This window comes from Polypterus senegalus, chromosome 6 (assembly GCF_016835505.1).
Source record: "Polypterus senegalus isolate Bchr_013 chromosome 6, ASM1683550v1, whole genome shotgun sequence".
Lineage (NCBI taxonomy): Eukaryota > Metazoa > Chordata > Cladistia > Polypteriformes > Polypteridae > Polypterus > Polypterus senegalus.
The window spans coordinates 82,869,854-82,890,514 of NC_053159.1; the positions used below are offsets into that span (position 1 = coordinate 82,869,854).

The window sequence follows — 20,661 nt, forward strand, 5'->3', positions numbered from 1 at the left end:
TGGTTTTTACTTTGCGGATTTTCACCTTTCACGGGGGGGTTCTGGTACGCAACCATCGCGATCGAGGAGGGATTACTGTATATATGTGTGTATGTATATATATCTATATGTATATATATATATATATATATATATATATATATATATATATATATATATATATATATATATATATATATATATTGTGACACCAGAGGGTGCTGTCGCTTCTCAAACCCAATAGACAAACGTCCAAGACACCAGGTAAAAGCAGCAGTAAATGTTTTAATTTTTTCTCGACATAATGTGCCTTCAAAGCACCACCACCACAATCTATACTAATAAAAGGCAAAGCCCTCACTGACTCACTCACTCACTCATCACTAATTCTCCAACTTCCTGTGTAGGTAGAAGGCTGAAATTTGGCAGGCTCATTCCTTACAGCTTACTTACAAAAGTTAGGCAGGTTTAATTTCGAAATTCTACACGTAACAGTCATAACTGGAACCTACCTATGTACATATATACTGGCCATAGCCTGCAGCTCGGTCGCCGTGTGAGGTGGAGTTGCGTCTCTCATCGTCACGCCTCCCACGTAATTGACTGCCTGCCCATATAAGGTTGTCCGTCAGCGGCAATCCAATAGAAACACTCTACTGCTAAATATTCGCGGGTTTAGGGCTGTGCTTATGGAAACGAAGATGAGATGGTCAGGGTGGTGTTTGGCGCAAAGTCAGCAAAACTGCGAGAGAAACTTTTAAGTGCCAGGTCTTAGCTAACATTAAATAAAGCCGTGGACATTGCATGAGATAGCACAAGCACAGCTGAGAACCTTCGATGCATGTAGTCCGAATGGCTCACGTGAACTGACTTTGAACGCAGTACACACACAAAAAGCAACAGCTCCAAAGAGCGCTGAACAAAAAACGCATTGCACAATTGAGAAGGCAGCAAAAGAATATGAAGCGAGTGACGCATACAAGCATATTCATAAGTGCAGCTACTGTGGAAACAAAGCACATGGTGGAAAAAGTCAATGTCCAGCTAAAGGAAGACAGTGTAAAAAAAACCTGTGCATGCAGTGTGTGATGTCTTAAATAAAGAGGAAGACGAGCTGTTTATTGATGCAGTAAGAAAGGAATCGATGAATGAAACCTGCTATCTTTATAACGGTTGACAAACACGGAATGTAACTTGAACACAACACATCCTCCAAATACGACCCTGATTGAAAGAAATAATGATAATAAAATCCTTGATGACAGCAACACTCATAACAGTCACAAAAGAATTACATTGACAATCATGTTATGTTATTTTTAAAATGTTCCCTTTTCTTTTTCATAACTTCTTTAACACACTACTTCTCAGCTGCGAAGCGCTGGTATTTTGCATGCATGCTTTCGCTGTGAACTCTTTGTGCTCTATTTCATTTCCCTTCCGGTTCGTACGCGCCGATTACTGTATTTAAGCACGTGTTGCGCCGCTCCCTGTTCATGGTTCTCAGTCAGACGTGTGTGCTTTTCTTGTGATCTCTTTGTGCTCTACAGTATTTCGTGTGCTTTTGCAGTTAACCATGGCTTCTAAGCAAGTGAAGAGTGGTGAAAAGAAAGTTTTGCAGAAAATTGAAGTAAAGAAAGAAATTATTGAAAAGTATGAGCGTGGCATTCGTGTTACTGATCTTGCCGCCGAGTACAAGAAGTCAAAACCTACGATTTCGACAATTCTAAAGCAGAAAGAATCTATTAAAGCAGCTGATTTTGTAAAAGGAGTTACAGCTTTAACCAGGCAGAGGCTTCACGTGCTGGAAAAGGTGGAAAAACTGTTTACCAGTTTACTCATTTACCAATTTGAGAACCCTCGTGCTTTCAAGCAGCACAATGTAAACAAAGCCAGACTGCCAGTAATGTGGAGGGCAAACACGAAGGGTTGGGTCACAAATACTTTGTTTTTGGATTGGCTGCATGAGGCTTTCGCTCCCACCAGCTAAACAGCTAAAAACACCAGAAACCCAAGAAATCACAAGAGAAAAAACACCTGAAGGAAAACATCCCACCATCGCAGAGCCAGACTCTCCCTCAAAACTGTAACCTCCTCTCCACCCAGTTCCTCCTCACTTCATGCCAGAACTCGACGCATGCAAGGTTAGTTTTCTTGGTGGTTTATTGTTTTTGTATTACAGATTTTTCAAATGTTCATTTTTCGGTTCGTGGGCATGAATTATTGCAGTGTTACTGTGCTTAAAACTCATTAAAAAAAAAGTGTTTACAGTGAGTGCTTAGTAGCGTGATTTGTTGCAATGTTACTTTTCTTGGTGGTTTATTAAATTACAGTTTTTTCAAATGTTCCATTTTTTCCCCTGTGGTTAAAGCTCATTAAAAAAAAGTGTTTATACAGTGATCGGTTGCAAGGCTATAGTGAAAACACCTGTAATGTTACTTTCTTGGTTGCTTGTGGTTGGTTTTTAAATAAAGTTCGGATTTGTTCAAATGTTCATTTTTTTCCCCCCTGTGCTTAAAACTCATTAAAAAAAGTGTTTATTTAGTGATCTGCTTGCAAGACTATAGCGCGAACTGCTGCAATGTTAGAGAGAGAGAAAGCACGGGCTCGCGTGCTGGAGAAAGAGAGAGAGAGGGCGAGTGAGCCTGCATGCTGGAGAGAGAGGTAGGGCGAGCGAGCCTGCGTGCTGGAGAGAGAGAGAGAGAGGGAGAGCGAGCCTGCACGTGCAGCTGAGCAGGGAGCCTGGGTGTTTGTGTCAGTGTTATTCAATATTTTTACATTAGTTTACTATTACACTGTGCATTCTATGGTGTAATTAACTATATTTGTGCTTAAAAATCTTTAAAAAAATACAATTTATATTTATATATATATATATATATATATATATATATACACACAGTGGAACCTCTAGATACGATCACCTCTGTATACGAGAAATTCAAGTTAGGAGGAAAGTATGAGCGAAAAATTCGGATCTAAATACGAGCATTGGCTCGCATAACGAGCCACGAGTCAGGCTGTGGTTATGCGTGACGCGTTTCCCGATCCGCCTCGACTCAGGGATTCACCCAAGCTGACGCTGCCAGCCCATCAGCTCACTCAGTGTTCTTTGTTCTCTCGTAGCGTGAGGATCTACGCGTTTGTGCGCTTGTGATTTCATTGTTTCGCTGTAGCAGTTCGCTGTATAAGTGTATCCAAAAATATCGCGGACATGCAGATGGAGAATAGGAGACGATTGCCAGAGAGAGAGAGGCGCGCGTGCGCGAGTGAGATAAGGAGAGAGAGAGAGAGAGAGAGAGGCGTGTGAGCGAGAGGGCGAGTGAAAGAGATGCGAGAGAGATAAGGAGAGATGCGAGCGAGAAAGATAAGGAGAGAGAGAGAGAGATAAGGAGAGAGAGAGAGAGAGACGCGTGCGCGAGCGAGCGAGATAAGGAGAGAGAGATGCGCACGAGAGAGAAGAACCATCAGCTCAGTTATGCTCACATGACGCTCAGCAGACAAAGTGTAGCGATACTACTTGTATTGCAAGACATCGCTCGCTTTATCAAGTCAAAATTAATTTAAAAAATTTAGCTCGTCTTGCAAAACACTCATAAATCAAGTTACTTGCAAACCGATGTTCCACTTGTATATATTATTTATCAGTGTTATTTGTTAGGAAAATTGATTTTTATGTTGATATTTTTGGGAGTGCGGAACGGATTAATTGGATTTCCATTATTTTCAATGGGGAAGTTTGTTCTAGATACAAGAAATTTGCTATACAAGCTCAGTGCTGGAACGAATTAAACTCGTATCTCGAGGTTCCACTGTGTGTGTATATGTGTGTGTATATATATATATATATATATATACACACACACACACACACACACACACACACACACATATATATATATATATATATATATATATATATGTATGTATATATACAGTGGTGTGAAAAACTATTTACCCCCTTCCTGATTTCTTATTCTTTTGCATGTTTGTCACTCAAAATGTTTCTGATCATCAAACACATTTAACCATTAGTCAAATATAACACAAGTAAACACAAAATGCAGTTTTTAAATGATGGTTTTATTATTTAGGGAGAAAAAATCCAAACCTACATGGCCCTGTGTGAAAAAGTAATTGCCCCTGAACCTAATAACTGGTTGGGCCACCCTTAGCAGCAATAACTGCAATCAAGCGCTTATGATAACTTGCAATGAGTCTTTACAGCTCTGGAGGAATTTTGGCCCACTCATCTTTGCAGAATTGTTGTAATTCAGCTTTATTTGAGGGTTTTCTAGCATGAACTGCCTTTTTAAGGTCATGCCATAGCATCTCAATTGGATTCAGGTCAGGACTTTGACTAGGCCACTGCAAAGTCTTCATTTTGTTTTTCTTCAGCCATTCAGAGGTGGATTTGCTGGTGTGTTTTGGGTCATTGTCCTGTTGCAGCACCCAAGATCGCTTCAGCTTGAGTTGACAAACAGATGGCGGACATTCTCCTTCAGGATTTTTGGTAGACAGTAGAATTCATGGTTCCATCTATCACAGCAAGCCTTCCAGGTCCTGAAGCAGCAAAACAACCCCAGACCATCACACTACCACCACCATATTTTACTGTTGGTATGATGTTCTTTTCTGAAATGCTGTGTTCCTTTTATGCCAGATGTAACGGGACATTTGCCTTCCAAAAGTTCAACTTTTGTCTCATCAGTCCACAAGGTATTTTCCCAAAAGTCTTGGCAATCATTGAGATGTTTCTTAGCAAAATTGAGACGAGCCCTAATGTTCTTTTGCTTAACAGTGGTTTGCGTCTTGGAAATCTGCCATGCAGGCTGTTTTGCCCAGTCTCTTTCTTATGGTGGAGTCGTGAACACTGACCTTAATTGAGGCAAGTGAGGCCTGCAGTTCTTTAGACGTTGTCCTGGGGTCTTTTATGACCTCTCGGATGAGTCGTCTCTGCGCTCTTGGGGTAATTTTGGTCGGCCGGCCACTCCTGGGAAGGTTCACCACTGTTCCATGTTTTTGCCATTTGTGGATAATGGCTCTCACTGTGGTTCGCTGGAGTCCCAAAGCTTTAGAAATGGCTTTATAACCTTTACCAGACTGATAGATCTCAATTACTTCTGTTCTCATTTGTTCCTGAATTTCTTTGGATCTTGGCATGATGTCTAGCTTTTGAGGTGCTTTTGGTCTACTTCTCTGTGTCAGGCAGCTCCTATTTAAGTGATTTCTTGATTGAAACAGGTGTGGCAGTAATCAGGCCTGGGGTGGCTACGGAAATTGAACTCAGGTGTGATACACCACAGTTAGGTTATTTTTAACAAGGGGCAATTACTTTTTCACACAGGGCCATGTAGGTTTGGATTTTTTCTCCCTAAATAATAAAACCATCATTTAAAAACTGCATTTTGTGTTTACTTGTGTTATATTTGACTAATGGTTAAATGTGTTTGATGATCAGAAACATTTTGTGTGACAAACATGCAAAAGAATAAGAAATCAGGAAGGGGGCAAATAGTTTTTCACACCACTGTGTGTGTATATATATATATATATATATATATATATATATATATGTGTGTATACAGTAATCCCTCGCTATATCGTGCTTCGACTTTCGTGGCTTCACTCTATCGCGGATTTTAAATGTAAACATATCTAAATATATATCACGGATTTTTTGCTGGTTCGCGGATTTCTGCGGACAATGGATCTTTTAATTTATGGTACACGCTTCCTCAGTTTGTTTGCCCAGTTGATTTCATACAAGGGACGCTATTGGCGGATGGCTTAGAAGCTACCCAATCAGAGCATGTATTACATATTAACTAAAACTCCTCAATGATATAAGATATGCTTCCAGCGGTGCTTGATTGTTTGCTTTTTCTGTCTCTCTCACTCTCTGCCTGACGGAGGGGGTGTGAGCAGAGGGGCTGTTTGCACAGAGGCTGTTTGCCTTGAGGATACGGACGCTCCTCTACAATATGCCGCTTTATTGCGGTGCTTCGGCATACTTAAAAGCACATATTGATTTTTTGATTGTTTGCTTTTATCTCGCTCTCTCTCTCTGACATTCTCAGCTCTTGACGGCGCTCCTTTTAAGAGAAGATATGTTTGCAGTCTTTTAATTGTGAGAAAGAACTGTCATCTCTGTCTTGTCATGGAGCACAGTTTAAACTTTGACTAAAGGGTGTTATTTCATGTCTAGAGGGCTCTAATAATGTTAACAGTGTGGGAGAGTTTATAAGGGCTTAAAATATATAAAAATAACCATACAAACATATGGTTTCTACTTCGCGGATTTTCATCTATCGCAGGGGGTTCTGGAACGCAACCCCCGCGATCGAGGAGGGATTACTGTATATGTATCCTCTACATCCTATGTATATCCTCTACATGATTGCCTTAGTGGATTTTAAGCAGTGTTTCGGGTCATTCTCTTGTTGAAAAATCCAGCCCCGGCGCAGCTTCAGCTTTGTCACTGATTCCTGGACATTGGTCTCCAGAATCTGCTGATACTGAGTGGAATCCAAACGTCTCTCAACTTTGACAAGATTCCCAGTCCCTGCACTGGCCACACAGCCCCACAGCATGATGGAACCACCACCATATTTTACTGTAGGTAGCAGGTGTTTTTCTTGGAATGCTGTGTTCTTTTTCCTCCGTGCATAACGCCCCTTGTTATGCCCAAATAACTAAATTTTAGTTTCATCAGTCCACAGCACCTTATTCCAAAATGAAGCTGGCTTGTCCAAATGTGCTTGAGCATACCTCAAGCGGCTCTGTTTGTGCTGTGGGCGGAGAAAAGACTTCCTCTGCATCACTCTCGCATACAGCATCTCCTTGTGTAAAGTGCGCCGAATGGTTGAGCGATGCACAGTGACTCCATCTGCTGCAAGATGATGTTGTAGGTCTTTGGTGCTGGTCTGTGGGTTGACTCTGACTGTTCTCACCATTCGCTTCTGTCTATCCGAAATCTTTCTTGGTCTGCCACTTCGAGCCTTAACTTGAACTGAGCCTGTGGTCTTCCATTTCCTCAATATGTTCCTAACTGTGGAAACAGACAGCTTAAATCTCTGAGACAGCTTTCTGTATCTTTCCCCTAAACGATGATGGTGAACAATCTTTGTCTTTAGGTCATTTGAGAGTTGTTTTGTGGCCCCCATGTTTCTACTCTTCAGAGAAAATTAAAGGAGGAGGGAAACTTACAATTGACCCCCTTAAATACTCTTTCTCATTATAGGATTCACCTGTGTATGTAGGTCAGGGGTCACTGAGCTTACCAAGCCAATTTGAGTTCCAATAATTAGTTCTAAAAGTTTTGGAATCAATAAAATGACAACGGTGCCCAAATTTATGCACCTGCCTGATTTTGTTTGAACAATTATTGCACACTTTCTGTAAATCTAATAAACTTCATTTCACTTCTCAAATATCACTGTGTGTGTCTCCTATATGATATATTTAACTGACATTTTTTATCGTAACAACCAACGATTTATACAGGAAAATAATGACTATTAACAACGTTGCCCAAACTTTTGCATCCTACTGTATTTACTTATTTACTGTATATTCATTTATTTATTGTGTTTTTTTTTTTTTTTTTGGTCTGTATTCACTGTCTGCGGGGGCACATGCATGCAAGCATTTCATTGTACATGGTACTTGTACACATGACAATAAAGAATTGAAGTATTGTCTCCCAACCGTCCAACTTGAGCTGACCCTCTAATGTCCTCATTTCTAATCCTGTCCATCCTCGTCACACCCAATGCAAATCTTAGCATCTTTAACTCTGCTGCCTCCAGCTCTGTCTCCTGCTTTCTGGTCAGTGCCACCGTCTCCAACCCATGTAACATAGCTGCTCCCACTACCGTCCTGTATACCTTCCCTTTCACTCTTGCTGATATCCGTCTGTCACAAATCACTCCTGACACTCTTCTCCACCCTTTCCACCCTGCCTGCACTCTCTTTTTCACCTCTCTTCCACAATCCCCATTATTCTGTACTGTTGATCCTAAGTATTTAAACTCATCCACCTTCGCCAACTCTATTCCTTGCATCCTCACCATTCCACTGACCTCCCTCTCCTTTACACACATGTATTGTGTCTTGTTCCTACTGACCTTTATTCCTCTCCTCTCTAGAGCATATCTCCACCTGGCCAGGGTCTCCTCAACCTGCTACTTACTGTCACTACAGATCATAATGTCATCAGCAAACATCATAGTCCATGGGGACTCCTGTCAAATCTTGTCTATCAACCTGTCCATCTCCATTGCAAATAAGAAAGAGGTCAGAGCTGATCCCTGATGTAAACCCCCCTCCACCTTAAATGCATCCGTTACCCCCAATGCAGACCTCACCACGGTCCCCATCCTCATACAATACCACAACTCCTCTCAAGGCACCCTGTCATATGCTTTCTCCAGGTCCATAAAGACACAGTGCAACTCCTTCTGGCATTCTCTATACTGTACTTCTCCATCAACACCCTCAGAGCAAACATTGCATCTTTGGTGCTCTTTCTTGGCATGAAACCATACTGCTGCTCACTAATCATCACCTCGCTTCTTAACCTAGCTTCCATTACTCTTTCCCATAACTTCATGCTGTGATGTGTATGCTCCCATTATCCCTAGGTACTGTGTATTTGGGGAGCTCACAATATTTTCTTTAGGTGTTTTCACTCATATACAAATTCCCAGACATTTATAACATTTTATTATGAAAAGTCATGTGGGATCATAAAATTTAGTTTTTTATCCCAAATACAGGCCTTTTATGAGAACTGGGCATCAGCTGCTTCAGTTTATTCAGCATGCTCTGACAGTAATTCCAGTGACCCAATCATACCAGTCATTACATACAATAATCTCAAACTGGGTTCAGCTTACATAAACATAACAGAGAGCTAGATTCTTTTTTTTTTTTTTTTTTGTTTTGCATTTCTTTGTAAGGTTAAATATTTGAAAAATGTCTGAAAATGAAAGGCAATTCATTGTCATTATACTTGAGTACAGTCAAATTAAATGCATATCTCAACAAGCAGAGGTCATTAAATATAACACCATATAGTAAGAACTATAAATATGCAATAAACAATAACTATCAGGCTATAAACATACACTATATGCCAGCAATACAAAGAACAACTAAACAATATCAAATAACTTTACTGCAAAGTGATTGGTAACAAACAATTATAGATGACAGCTGAAGTATTGGAAATGAGTCTACTGTGCAAGTGCTTTTCACAGTGGGATCTTTTGGGGTCATTTAATCTTGTTAACAGAGAGGCAAATGGTCTTTTGACTGGGCAGAAACAAACTATACTTTCTATGAACCCTGGGTCATGAACCTTTTATGTACTTAGATGGTCCCTTTAACATTAAATGTGTCTTAAAATAGGGTTGTCACATATAAAAGCTATCATCTGGGAAAATAATTAGGCATTCTTATGTATTGCATTAGTGTCTGCAGAATATTTAACCTGATGAAAGTGGCTTAACGCTGTGCCAAACCTTTCTGTATGGTCCACCACATTTTCTATCTGGAAGCTATTCTGTTTATCAGTTTTCATGCTAACTTATTTAGAGTCTCCAGTTCCAAGGATCAGTAGAAAATAAACTAAGTCCATAACAGGTAAAGTAATCTTCTTGGTGCCTTTCATTTGCCTATATTATCTGAATTCTCTAAATCACTTCAATCAGGTAATTTTAACTCTCTGTTGGAGAATTTAATGATCGACACTAAAGATTAATTCTCATACTCTATATTTACTGAAAAATTACTGATGAAAAGTACAGCCAAGAACAAACAGACAGCTCAATAGATAGATATTTATTTAAAAATAATTTATTACAGATAACTGTTAACTTTGCCAGACAGACGGGCAGGCAAGTAGGCAGGGTAGCTGTAAGATAAAAGTAAAACTGTCAGAGAGCTAGAAGATATGACTGAAATGTACAAATTTACAGAGTCAGTGCATGTCATCGCTTTTAATCTGCAAATATGTACTGTAGAGATGAAGAACTGAACAAATTTAACAGCAGAAATATATTAGCTTGCTGACCTAAGTTTTATTGCGTCATTCCTTTTTTTTAAAAAATCCCCAGGTATAAATTTAATAATAAACACACATCTTTTCTCATTTACTCAAAAAAAATCCTATAAAACATCTGCTTTATCCCTTTTACATTTTGTTGGAAGGGACTGAATTTATTAGCAATGTAAAGGAAAGTTCCAAACTGACAAAATGAATATAAAATATAATCAATCAGATTTTGAGCAGCCCTTGAATTTAGTCAATTGTATATAGTTGTAACTTAAACATAGATGGACTGTAGATTAATGGCCATGAAGCATCACAAGACTGCGATCTCTGAATTTTTCCTCTGGTTTATCATAATGGAAGTGCTTTGAAATTGTCAGTTGAGCAGCAGATGTGTGATGAGCCAAGCAAACAGACACTAGTTGAAGAACTTTGCCCAAATATTGCATGTCAGAGAGCAAGCTATTCAGTATTAATTATCTGATGTATTTTTTTCATTTTAACCAGTGCCACAATACACAAGTATTTCCAGTATTTTTTAGGTTTTTGTTTTTTTTTTTTCATTTCTGCACAGCATTGTACCACACAGAGCATTTATTTCCAGTACAGGTTAATTTGCACTTTCCCTATTAGAGCCATTTTGACATCAGTGAACACCACATATTGAAATGTTCTTCTGTGCAGCAGGAATGGCTTGGACGGCCATTTAGTAGTTCCAAGTGGCAAAACTAGTCCAGTGCAGAAACTAATTTGGAATTGTTCTGTACTAGATTGATTTCTTCTTCCCCTCATTCTTGTTACTTGGAACTGTACTTGAGGTTTTTACTTTTAAATCTCTTTTTACTTTGATTTTAATATTTTAACACTTGTTAAATGAGTTAGCTGATGTATGTATTCTTCTTACCTGCTGGTATAAAGGATCTGTTGGTGTGTTGGGATCACATGATAAGACCTTCCTTAAAAATGTAATATATATAATTTACTTGTGAGTATTGTCAAATACCCCGAAAATCAAAAATATTCAGTGTGATTAGCCATTGCTTTCTGCATTTAGCAAAAAATTTTGTTGAATTTTCATAAAACAAACAATCTCCAGCTGAAGTAGCAAAGAAGACACAAACAAAATAAGAGTAAGAGTCGCGTAGAGTAAGTAACTTTGTATTTTTTTTTTGACAATTGTATATTTATTAATATGTTTAGTAAAATAAAGGTGGTGACTGTTATTTTATTTTAAAAATGAGAATTTTCACAATGCCTCAGCACTTGAAGCTGGTATTATGTTCTAAGAATGCAATTTCTAGAATTAGCTTTGATCTTTATTGCCATGTTTTCAGCTATGTTTGCAGTAGTAGGAGAGTGATTTAAATAGCTTTACAATAAGCATTACAATATTCACTTCTCCTTAAAACTGATAGTTAAAGAGAAGCATGTTCAATATCATGTATCAATTAGAATAAGTAAACTTTATTAATCCCATTGGGAAATTCAAATGGGTACAGCAGCAGAAACATGGAAAACAAGGATACAGACTCACAGGGCAAAAATACAGCCAATTATTTAGCAGATACACAAATACAAATAAACTTAACTTGTAGAATTAGCACCCACTAAAAGCATTGTGTGTGTGTGTGTGTGTGTGTGTGTGTGTGTGTGTGTGTGTGTGTGTGTGTGTGTTCATTATTTGCATAACTGAAATCATATCTTTGTAAATTAAACTGAAATGTTATTATTATAACTTCATGATTCACAGAAGCAAAAGTTAGGAATTTGCGTTGTCACAATACACAACTCAACATTCTTGTATATACGACCTTTTTCTTTTACATCTTTCTCAAGTACAAAAAGTTCTGTTATCAGTACAGCTGTCACAACTGGAGCACAAACGAGTGACTTGCTCAGAGTCCATGAATGCTTCAAGGGCAGGAACTGAACTGGCAGCCTAGTAGTTTAACATAGAGTAAGTACTCTGGTATGCCATTTTATCTGCCGGTAGTCTTATCACTCTGGCAAAGTGCAGAAGCAATTTGAAAGACTAAAATATTTGGTTACGTTGCAGAATATTGCAGTGTGCAAGTGAAGCTGCATCTATGGTACTGGGTACATTTCCAGTCACTATACTCAACACAAAAATATAGTATCCAGATGCTTTGCTGAAAAGAGAAGAATAATAGTGTAGTAACAGCATGCATAGATTTTCATTTTAAATACTAGGCCTGCTCACTTCGCTCGCCCACCCCCATGTTTGGTTTACCGGTTATACAATTTAAAGAGATTGTTATTTTCATGGGAATTGTTACATATGCATTATTTTCACTTTTACTTTTGTAAAAACAATACTTGTATGTTATTTCTGGCCCCCGGGCATGGTTATATCTCTTAATCGCAGAATGTATAACACTACTCGCGTTGTGAAGCGGGGGCAGCTGCTATTGCTCTGCCGGTCGATGATTTTAAAGCCTGTGCAGCCGCTGTCCTTTTTGCCACTTCGTGTCTCTGCTGCTCGCGTTGTGATCACTTCTCTGTGATCATTAATATACACCTGACCGAATTGTGTTTTCCTTGAAATTAAACTTGTCGTTGCTTTACTTTACTTTGTTTACTGTTCTTTGTCTTTTATTTCTGATCTCGCTTTGTCCTGCTCTTTTTTCAATTACACCTGGTCCTGATGATTAATTTCCTTTTGTTTGCGCTAATGCGATCTTGACTATCTTTTTTTGATACTGTAGCAACTGACGTAATAAAGTGTCACAATAGTTTTACTTGAACAATCGCTGACTTCGTAACCCCAAACATAACCCTTCGGGTCTTGCCTGAATTACCACATCAATCAATACCCCGCTATCAGTCTTCCGTGCTGTACTCTGCCCTCCCTCAGTCGGACCTAACAGTCACTTAAAACAAAAAATATTTCAAGCTGGCTGGGACACTAGAATAATTTCGAATGTTATTCTTTTTCATATTCTTTACCTTTCTCTGCATGTTTATCACGCCATCGCTTGTTTGGGGCTTTCAAATTCCACTGCTTTCATAATCTCTTATCTGCCTTTTTTTCTCTCCAACGCTTTTGGGTCTCTTTTCTCCGCGCTGCTCTTTCTTCTTCTTCTTTTGTTTATGTTTTATCTAGAATGCATTGTCCTTATATGCTTTATATGTGCTGGGAGCACAGGATCTGTGTGTGCTACGTGTGTGACGGCTCCATAATGCAAACCGCATCAATGTCAGCCTTCCTTCATAAGCTTTGCTGTTCAAATGGCACTGTCCTGCAGGGGGTAGAGTTTTTTCTTCTTGCTCAAAAGGGCATAACGGGAGGCAGTATGTGAGTAGCACTACACTTCCTCCACATAGTGTTTCTCCATTCATCAGAGGGAAACGGAAACCATGAGAATAATCATTTCACTCCTTTTTTATTACCCTAGTGTACTGTAAATGTAAAAGACTCACCAGTCTTGTGTGTGACAATAAATACCTCCACCCCAGGTTCAGCAATACATGTAAGAGCTGACCCAGCTTTGAGCTTATCAAAATGAGAGAAGGTATTGATGTTGACGTAGAGAATGCCTTTTCACTGTACTATCTTGAATATGTAGGGTTGTAAATCGAAAAACTGACAGATGACTCTGGGCTTCACCTCCTTCCAAGCAACTATTCATTGCACAGGTGCATGGTCAATAACAAGGGGTAAACACTCAGCCTAATGGGCAGTACCTTAATTGGATGAAGGGCAATTTCATTGTTGGGGCTTCTCTTTCCTCCATCACATAATTTACCTCATAGTTCAGCAGTTTATGGCTTAAGTACAATATAGGAAGATTGAAGATCTGATTTAACCAGGCATACAAGCCAGTTTCAGATGTGTCAATCTGGAGGATAAATGGAGAACACAATTGAAAAGAAATCAACACAGGTGCGGAGGTTAGGGTCTGCAGGAGGAGTAGAGATTTATTTCTTCTTGCTTGAAGAGCTGGAGCTAGAGTTAGAGTGAAAGTAATAACTGGTTTCCTTCTGGGGTTGTTCCTCCATTCTACAGAAGAAAACAGAAACTGTATGAATAGTCATTTCATTCCCTTACAACTACACCAATGTACCATAAAAATGGTCCCAGTAAGAGACTCGCCAATCCTGTGTATGCCACACTATTTGTTTGTTACTGTATAAAGTGTATTTGCATTCTGACTACTTGAGTTTTATCTTGCAAAGAGGTTATTTCTGCCCTGAATAATATTTCCAGATACTCTTACTGCTGCAAATAATGTCTTAATTAGTCTTAATAAGAAGGCAGACCAGTTTAAATACTAATGCCTCCAATAATAAAAAAAAGAAATTGATGGTAACTCAAAGTGATGAATCTTGTTACAGTGTCATCACAGTTGACAGAGAGCAGACGAGCCCAAATGCTTAATTATACTGTAGAAATTTCATTGACATGCCACTGCACATGTGGATCCGTGCAGAAACAAAGATAAGAAGATGTCAAGCGGCCTGTGTCTTTGTAAGTCTTAATTGGTCACTAATGTTTCTTGACAAAGTGTGTGCCTATTATTAAGTTTTAAATTATGCTAGAGTGTCCTTTAATAAATCTCTTTGCAATCTTTTACTTGACAAATCAAGGACTTTCCTGTGACTGTCTTTGAGGCATCCAATTCAAAAAAAAAAAAACAAAACAATTACCAATGTACTGTACATCAACTTTTAGTTTTTAGTATAGCTGAGGCATTGTCAGCCTAGAAATGAGTAAAGTTTACACAAAATTGTTTGATTGTAGCTGAATATTTTACCCATAAATTATCATTATTTCAGTAATATGCTCTAACATTTAATTTATTTAGACATATCAAATTAATAAATTGTGAGTGGGTAGAAATTAAAGAACAATATGCATTGTTAGACTGCTACAAACTCAATATTCTGTGTTGTTTTCTTTATTACACCTTATTACCTCACCTTTTACATACAGTTTCAGGTTTTAAACACTTGAAATTATTTTATAACATAGTTCAGTCTGAAAAAGCCTTGTTTGTAAAATTTGTTAATTTGTCAGATAAACTGTTTGCTCCACTGCAAGCAGAGTATCATATTCTAAAGAGCTCAGAGGGACAACACTGATGTCCCTAAAATGGAGTCTGTTTACTTTGAACTCTTTTCTTTTAGCACGGTTTTCTTCTGCTTTAATTTAATTCAACAATACTTCACATTGCTCACTCACAATGTATGTTCCTTATACTGTATAAAAATAAACCCCAGACTTTTCTTCATAATATCTATATTGTGGGTAATGTAGTCTTCTGGACATGCAAAAAGTATAGTATATCAGTACGTGTATAAAATTATAAAACTCTTTTTCCTTATATGTGATTTTGATAATGCTTTTTATTGTATAATGTGTTGGAATAAACCCCATTAAACCCAGTAAAATAAATTAATGTCAGTTTCGTATAATTTGCCTACATTTTCCATTTGCTTCATTCAAGTAATGTTTTGTATACTATATGAGTATTAAGCAGTCAAATCAGAAAGAGCCTACTCAGACATTAAGTACCACAATTTGGATGGCCATGTAGCTGAGGTCTTAGTGCTACTGCCACACGTCTCCAGGAGTCTGGCTCAAATCCTGGCCCAGTCACTGCATATTCTGCCTGTGTCTGCTTAGGATTTCTTTTGGTATTGTTGTTTCCTCCCATTTCTCTAAGACATCTGCAATAAGCTGATTCTGAAATTCTAAATCAGTCTTTTATATGAGTATTACATTTAATCAGCTTCACCTTTGCTGTAACTCAGATATGTACATCAAGTGAACGATGCAAGTAATATTTCAGGTAAATGTGTTTAGGTGTAGTTAGCTCTGCTCTCCATATGGTTTATTTATGCCTGTTTTGTTTTGTAAATGCTGTTAAACTAGAGTTGCAATGAAACAATCTACCATTGTAATGCATCATAACCAATCACTATAGTATGGTATTAAATATCATCCTCTTTAATAAAAGCCCTGTGTGCGTCCAGGTCCGTGTGTGTGTGTGTCTTCTGGTGAAATGCGCAGGGCCGCAACGCATATTGCACCGTGCCCCGCCCATGAGCACGGCACCTTGGATGCACACACACTCGAAGCTGGGCACACAGTGAATGGCCTATCCGCGGCAGCGCATGATAAGCAAATAAAAGACATCATTGCTGGGGAGAGTGCTGATTAGGTAGTCGTGGCCGCGCACATAAAATCCGTTGCTGGGTAGACACCACACATAAAATAATCAGCTACACGCTAGCACAGATTAAAATACTTGCTGGGGAGACGACACAGTCACGATTATCAACTGCACGCCAAGCATTACATCAGTTGCTGGGGACACTCTGCTGATTGCCCACTGTTGTGACAGAAAATTAAAGTCATAGGCCTATTACGGACATCAAAGCCAGAATTACTGTCAGAGAAAATTACAGGCATTTTACGGAAATACAAAGCAGTATTACTGCGAGAGAAATTTAAAGGCACACAATACACTGACGCATATTACAGCCACATACAAGCCAGTATTACTGTAAGAGAAAATATTACGGACATATCTACTAACAACATGCCACCCAAAATAAAAAAGCACACGTCAAGTAGGACAAAAGAAACAGACAATCAAATCCTATATAAGCAACATCTCCCGGAAGAACGGTCAGATCAACAAGTAAACATTAACAAAAGAAAGGCTGAAAGACAAAGAAAAATACGAGCAAATAGATCGATTGAAGAAAAAGAAAATGAGCGTGAGAAAAACTCTAAAAGAGAAAGACTCAGAAGAGCAAACCTTGCAAAAAGTTGGCATTTACTTGCCAGAACCAGTATTCAGCCATGGTCAGTTATATGTTGCAAGAGTTAGAAGTTTTCCAGATGTTGTTGTCAAGGTTGTAGATGGTTCTGAACAAGGCAAACTCTTGCCAAACTCAGAAAGAATATTTACAAGAAATGTTGTCTGTAATTAAATTTTATAGAAAAATTTCATGAGGTAAAAAAATAGAACATTTTTCCTAAATATCTTCTTCAGATAGTGTGTATTACAGATTATTACAAAGTTTTACACTAAGGCAATATTAATTATACTTACTGTATTGTCATATACATTTCTATTTTATTTTTATTATTATTTTACTTTAGGCTTCTTGCAAAAATATTTTTGACAAAAAAAAATTAAGACAAGAAACAGAATGAGGTCAACGTCCCTTACCATTTAATATTGACTGGTCCTACTAATGTTTATGCACTACTGTTCTAGCGCCCGTTATTGTAACGGGCTTAATGTCTAGTAATTTTTATAATTGCTTTAAGGGGGTTTGTCACTGGTATTTGCAGTTTATAACATGAATATAACAAAACAGGTTCTTTATTCGCTATCCACTACAGAATGCATAGGATAACACTAGCTTTCAACTGAGAAATTTGTTTTTCTCTAAGCTACAAGCAGTATATAAAATTAAATGTCTGTATATAGTGATACAGAGGCAGCAGATGGAACCTGATGGTTTTTTAATATACTATATGTATATATTCCATCTTTATATAATAATATACAAATATATATTAGTATCTTCATCTTACTGTCATTTGTAAACAAGATTTAGTAAATTACCATACTTACATTACTGAGCATATCAAAGTGTATATTTGCCTCTCACCCAATGGAAAATATGTAGTTCAGTAAATTATCTTACCTTTCAAAATGATTGTCATTCAGCGTAATCCATTGTGATCTTTTGTTTGTTTCAAATTAAAATACTGCTTTTAAGGCCTTCTATATTTTTTCTAGCTCAGAAATTTATGTGATAGAACAACAAAAGAAAAGTTTTTAGATAAATAAATAAGCTTGATTATCCTTTGAGTTTTATGAAAAATTTCTACTCCTGGTTGAAAATTTCTGCACGTTAGCAGGTATTTAATGTTTAATTTAAACACCTCTGTGTTGTATGCATGTGATATATGTACATTGTCATTGACAAGGACATTCCATATTAAAAAAATTTTTGGACTTTCTGAAATGGAGCAAGCAAAGCAGTAAAGACAAAGCCCTGCCTAACAGACACCAATTTAACAAAAATAAATAAATAAAATCCAAGCTATACATTATTCCATGGTACAGTAGTTAGCCTTGGATGGAGCATTATTAGAGATTCATTTATTTTTTGCTACAAGCATGAGGAAATTCACCAAGAATTTATGAAACCTGTTTATACTGCAATGCATCATTATTACATGAGCTTTTACTCAAGTTTAACAAGGACAAAAAGCAACAGATACAGATTTGTTAAGTACAGTATTTTTTTCTACTGATGATGCCAGCGCCATTAGACGCTTTTAAAAAGAAAATAATCTTTTAAACCATGGTCCATGCTTTTCAGTTTAATGTCCAGTCATTTTCACAAACTGAACCGAAGAGAGGCTGTGGATAAAAATGAGAACTAAAGGAAAATGTTGATAATTTGTTTGTGATGGTCCCTGCATCTCTGCTGTTCATTGTAATGTCATTATAGGCTCCAGCAACCACTCAACTGGTCTAGTTCTTGGGTTTCAGTGACACCAGTATACTGTAAATGATGACTCTGCTTTCTCATTACAATATCGGCCATTTTCTTGTTAAGCTATGAACCAGCCTGTTCGTTTTGCTTGATGATGATCTTGTTCTACATGGGTAATTTACAGTATTATTCATAATTATAGCAGAGTAATCCTGTATAAAGTACAGGGAGAAAAATATTTGAGTCCCGCAACTTCTTGAACTGTACGTTAATACAGTCTTATTTATTAGATATAATGCATTTTAATAGCGCATTATGAAGTGCAATTTTTGTCAAAGTGGAAATTAGCAGATTTGGGAAGAATTTTGATGTTTTCTGTGTAAAAATTAGTACATAAGCAACCCATAGAAAACAGTTTGTCTTTTTGTTCATTTTCTGACTCCCAAATCCCTTTGATTATGTGATATTTTTATTCATGGAATGAAAATCAACCAATTAAGCAAGTGCATAAGGAGATAATTATGTAGCATATTAAAGTAACAACAAGCAATTAAGCAAGTCCACAAGTAGATAATTATCTTAATGTACAGTATTTTAAAGTAACAAACATTACAAGTAGCTTTTACAACAAAGTGCACTAGATAATTTGAGACAGCATTAAGAATAGGATCTGTCAATTATATTTTCAGATAATATAACCCTCAATAAAATATATACTCTTCCTCAGTATGTACAAACATGGTCCACCCTGAGTCAGAGATGTTTTATGTATAATTCTTTCTCGACACAGACTGTCCAAATTATATTTGAGTCATGTGATAAATGTCATTGATATTATGAGATATATCCTTTACTGGCTCACTGTACTGCCAGAAGACAAGGAGATGAAGCATTTTCCATAAATGAAACAAAAGGTTTAAAACTAATCTAAAGTAATATACAGCAATGCCAAAATGAAGGTCGATACTCAAAAGATACTAACTCAAAGTCAGAAGAAGTATACAAGCAAAAGGTTTTGGAGTTGATATTCTCAAACCTGAGCAATGAATAATGCTGTGCTGGCTTAGATATCATTGCACTAATGATGACACGTGCCACAACTTCCAGGACAGTGCCCTTAGTAATGGGTCAGTGTGTCATGACAATCGTACTCCAAAATGGTGTCATGGAATTTCCAAAACTCAACAATAAATTATGCTAATAATCCTTAAATGAAAATGTAACTGTAAAGTGAAAATTCAATTATCTGATATTCACAATCAAGAAAAGTTTTTGATGCTAAAAAAATAATTTATTAAAGTAACCATTCTTGTAACATGTCTTATTTAACTTAAAATCTGAAAAGAAAAAATGACCCAGAGAACATTTCAGACTTTTTTTTTTTTTTTAGAACCTGCCAGGTATTTACTAATGTCAGCCTCAATTAATGCTGAGCCATTTTTTAACCTTTTGGATATTTCAGCATGTTTGAGTAATTATTTCTTATGGTATCTTTCATTTTCTGCTGTCTAGATACTTGAGAATAAGTTGGAGTATTGTATATCATAACTATTTGTAATTTGCTCATTGCAATGAAATCATTATAATTAAAAACACATAAATTACATTTAGCAATCTGCATTTTGTAACAAACTTATTTGTATTGACTTCTGATTTCACAGTTGAACTCATAAGAACTATGTGCTCTATTTTATCCCATTTATGTCTTTCATGTTGAGAATAATCTAGTCCTTCCTAAATCTTCTGACTCTCATTTTTCAATTTATTCCAATTTTTAGATGGAATGTGGTGGGAATCCAGGGATCTTTACTGAGCTACTTTACTGAGCCCATTTACTTCTCCAGTATAATCCTGGGAAGCTTGTACCATGCGGACCACCTAAGCAGAGCGATGTACCAGAGAATAGCTGATATTGAGGATCTCAGTTCCCCATTCATACTTAACAGGCCTCTTTTAAGTGGTAAGTGGTTTAAGTGTTGTAGCTCTCCCCTACACTTTATCTTGTTTTCACACAGCTTTCCAATTCTTTGCATCATTTCAGGTTTTTACTAAACATACATCAAATTAAAGTTTTAAAAAATAATAATTTCACCATTATTTTTTGTGCTATCTTAAGTGGCTATAACTGGAATTCT

At 37.3% G+C, this 20,661-nt stretch overlaps 1 protein-coding gene across 2 annotated transcripts in view; it reads left to right on the top strand.

The window, feature by feature from the left end:
* adarb1b (adenosine deaminase RNA specific B1b) overlaps positions 1 to 20,661 on the top strand; it is a 186,758-nt gene that overhangs the window by 146,823 nt on the left and 19,274 nt on the right. For both annotated transcript variants that reach the window (XM_039756429.1, XM_039756428.1), the window contains exon 9: positions 20,305 to 20,486. In XM_039756429.1, the coding sequence (XP_039612363.1) occupies positions 20,305 to 20,486 (182 nt within the window). The remainder of the gene's footprint in view (positions 1 to 20,304; positions 20,487 to 20,661) is intronic.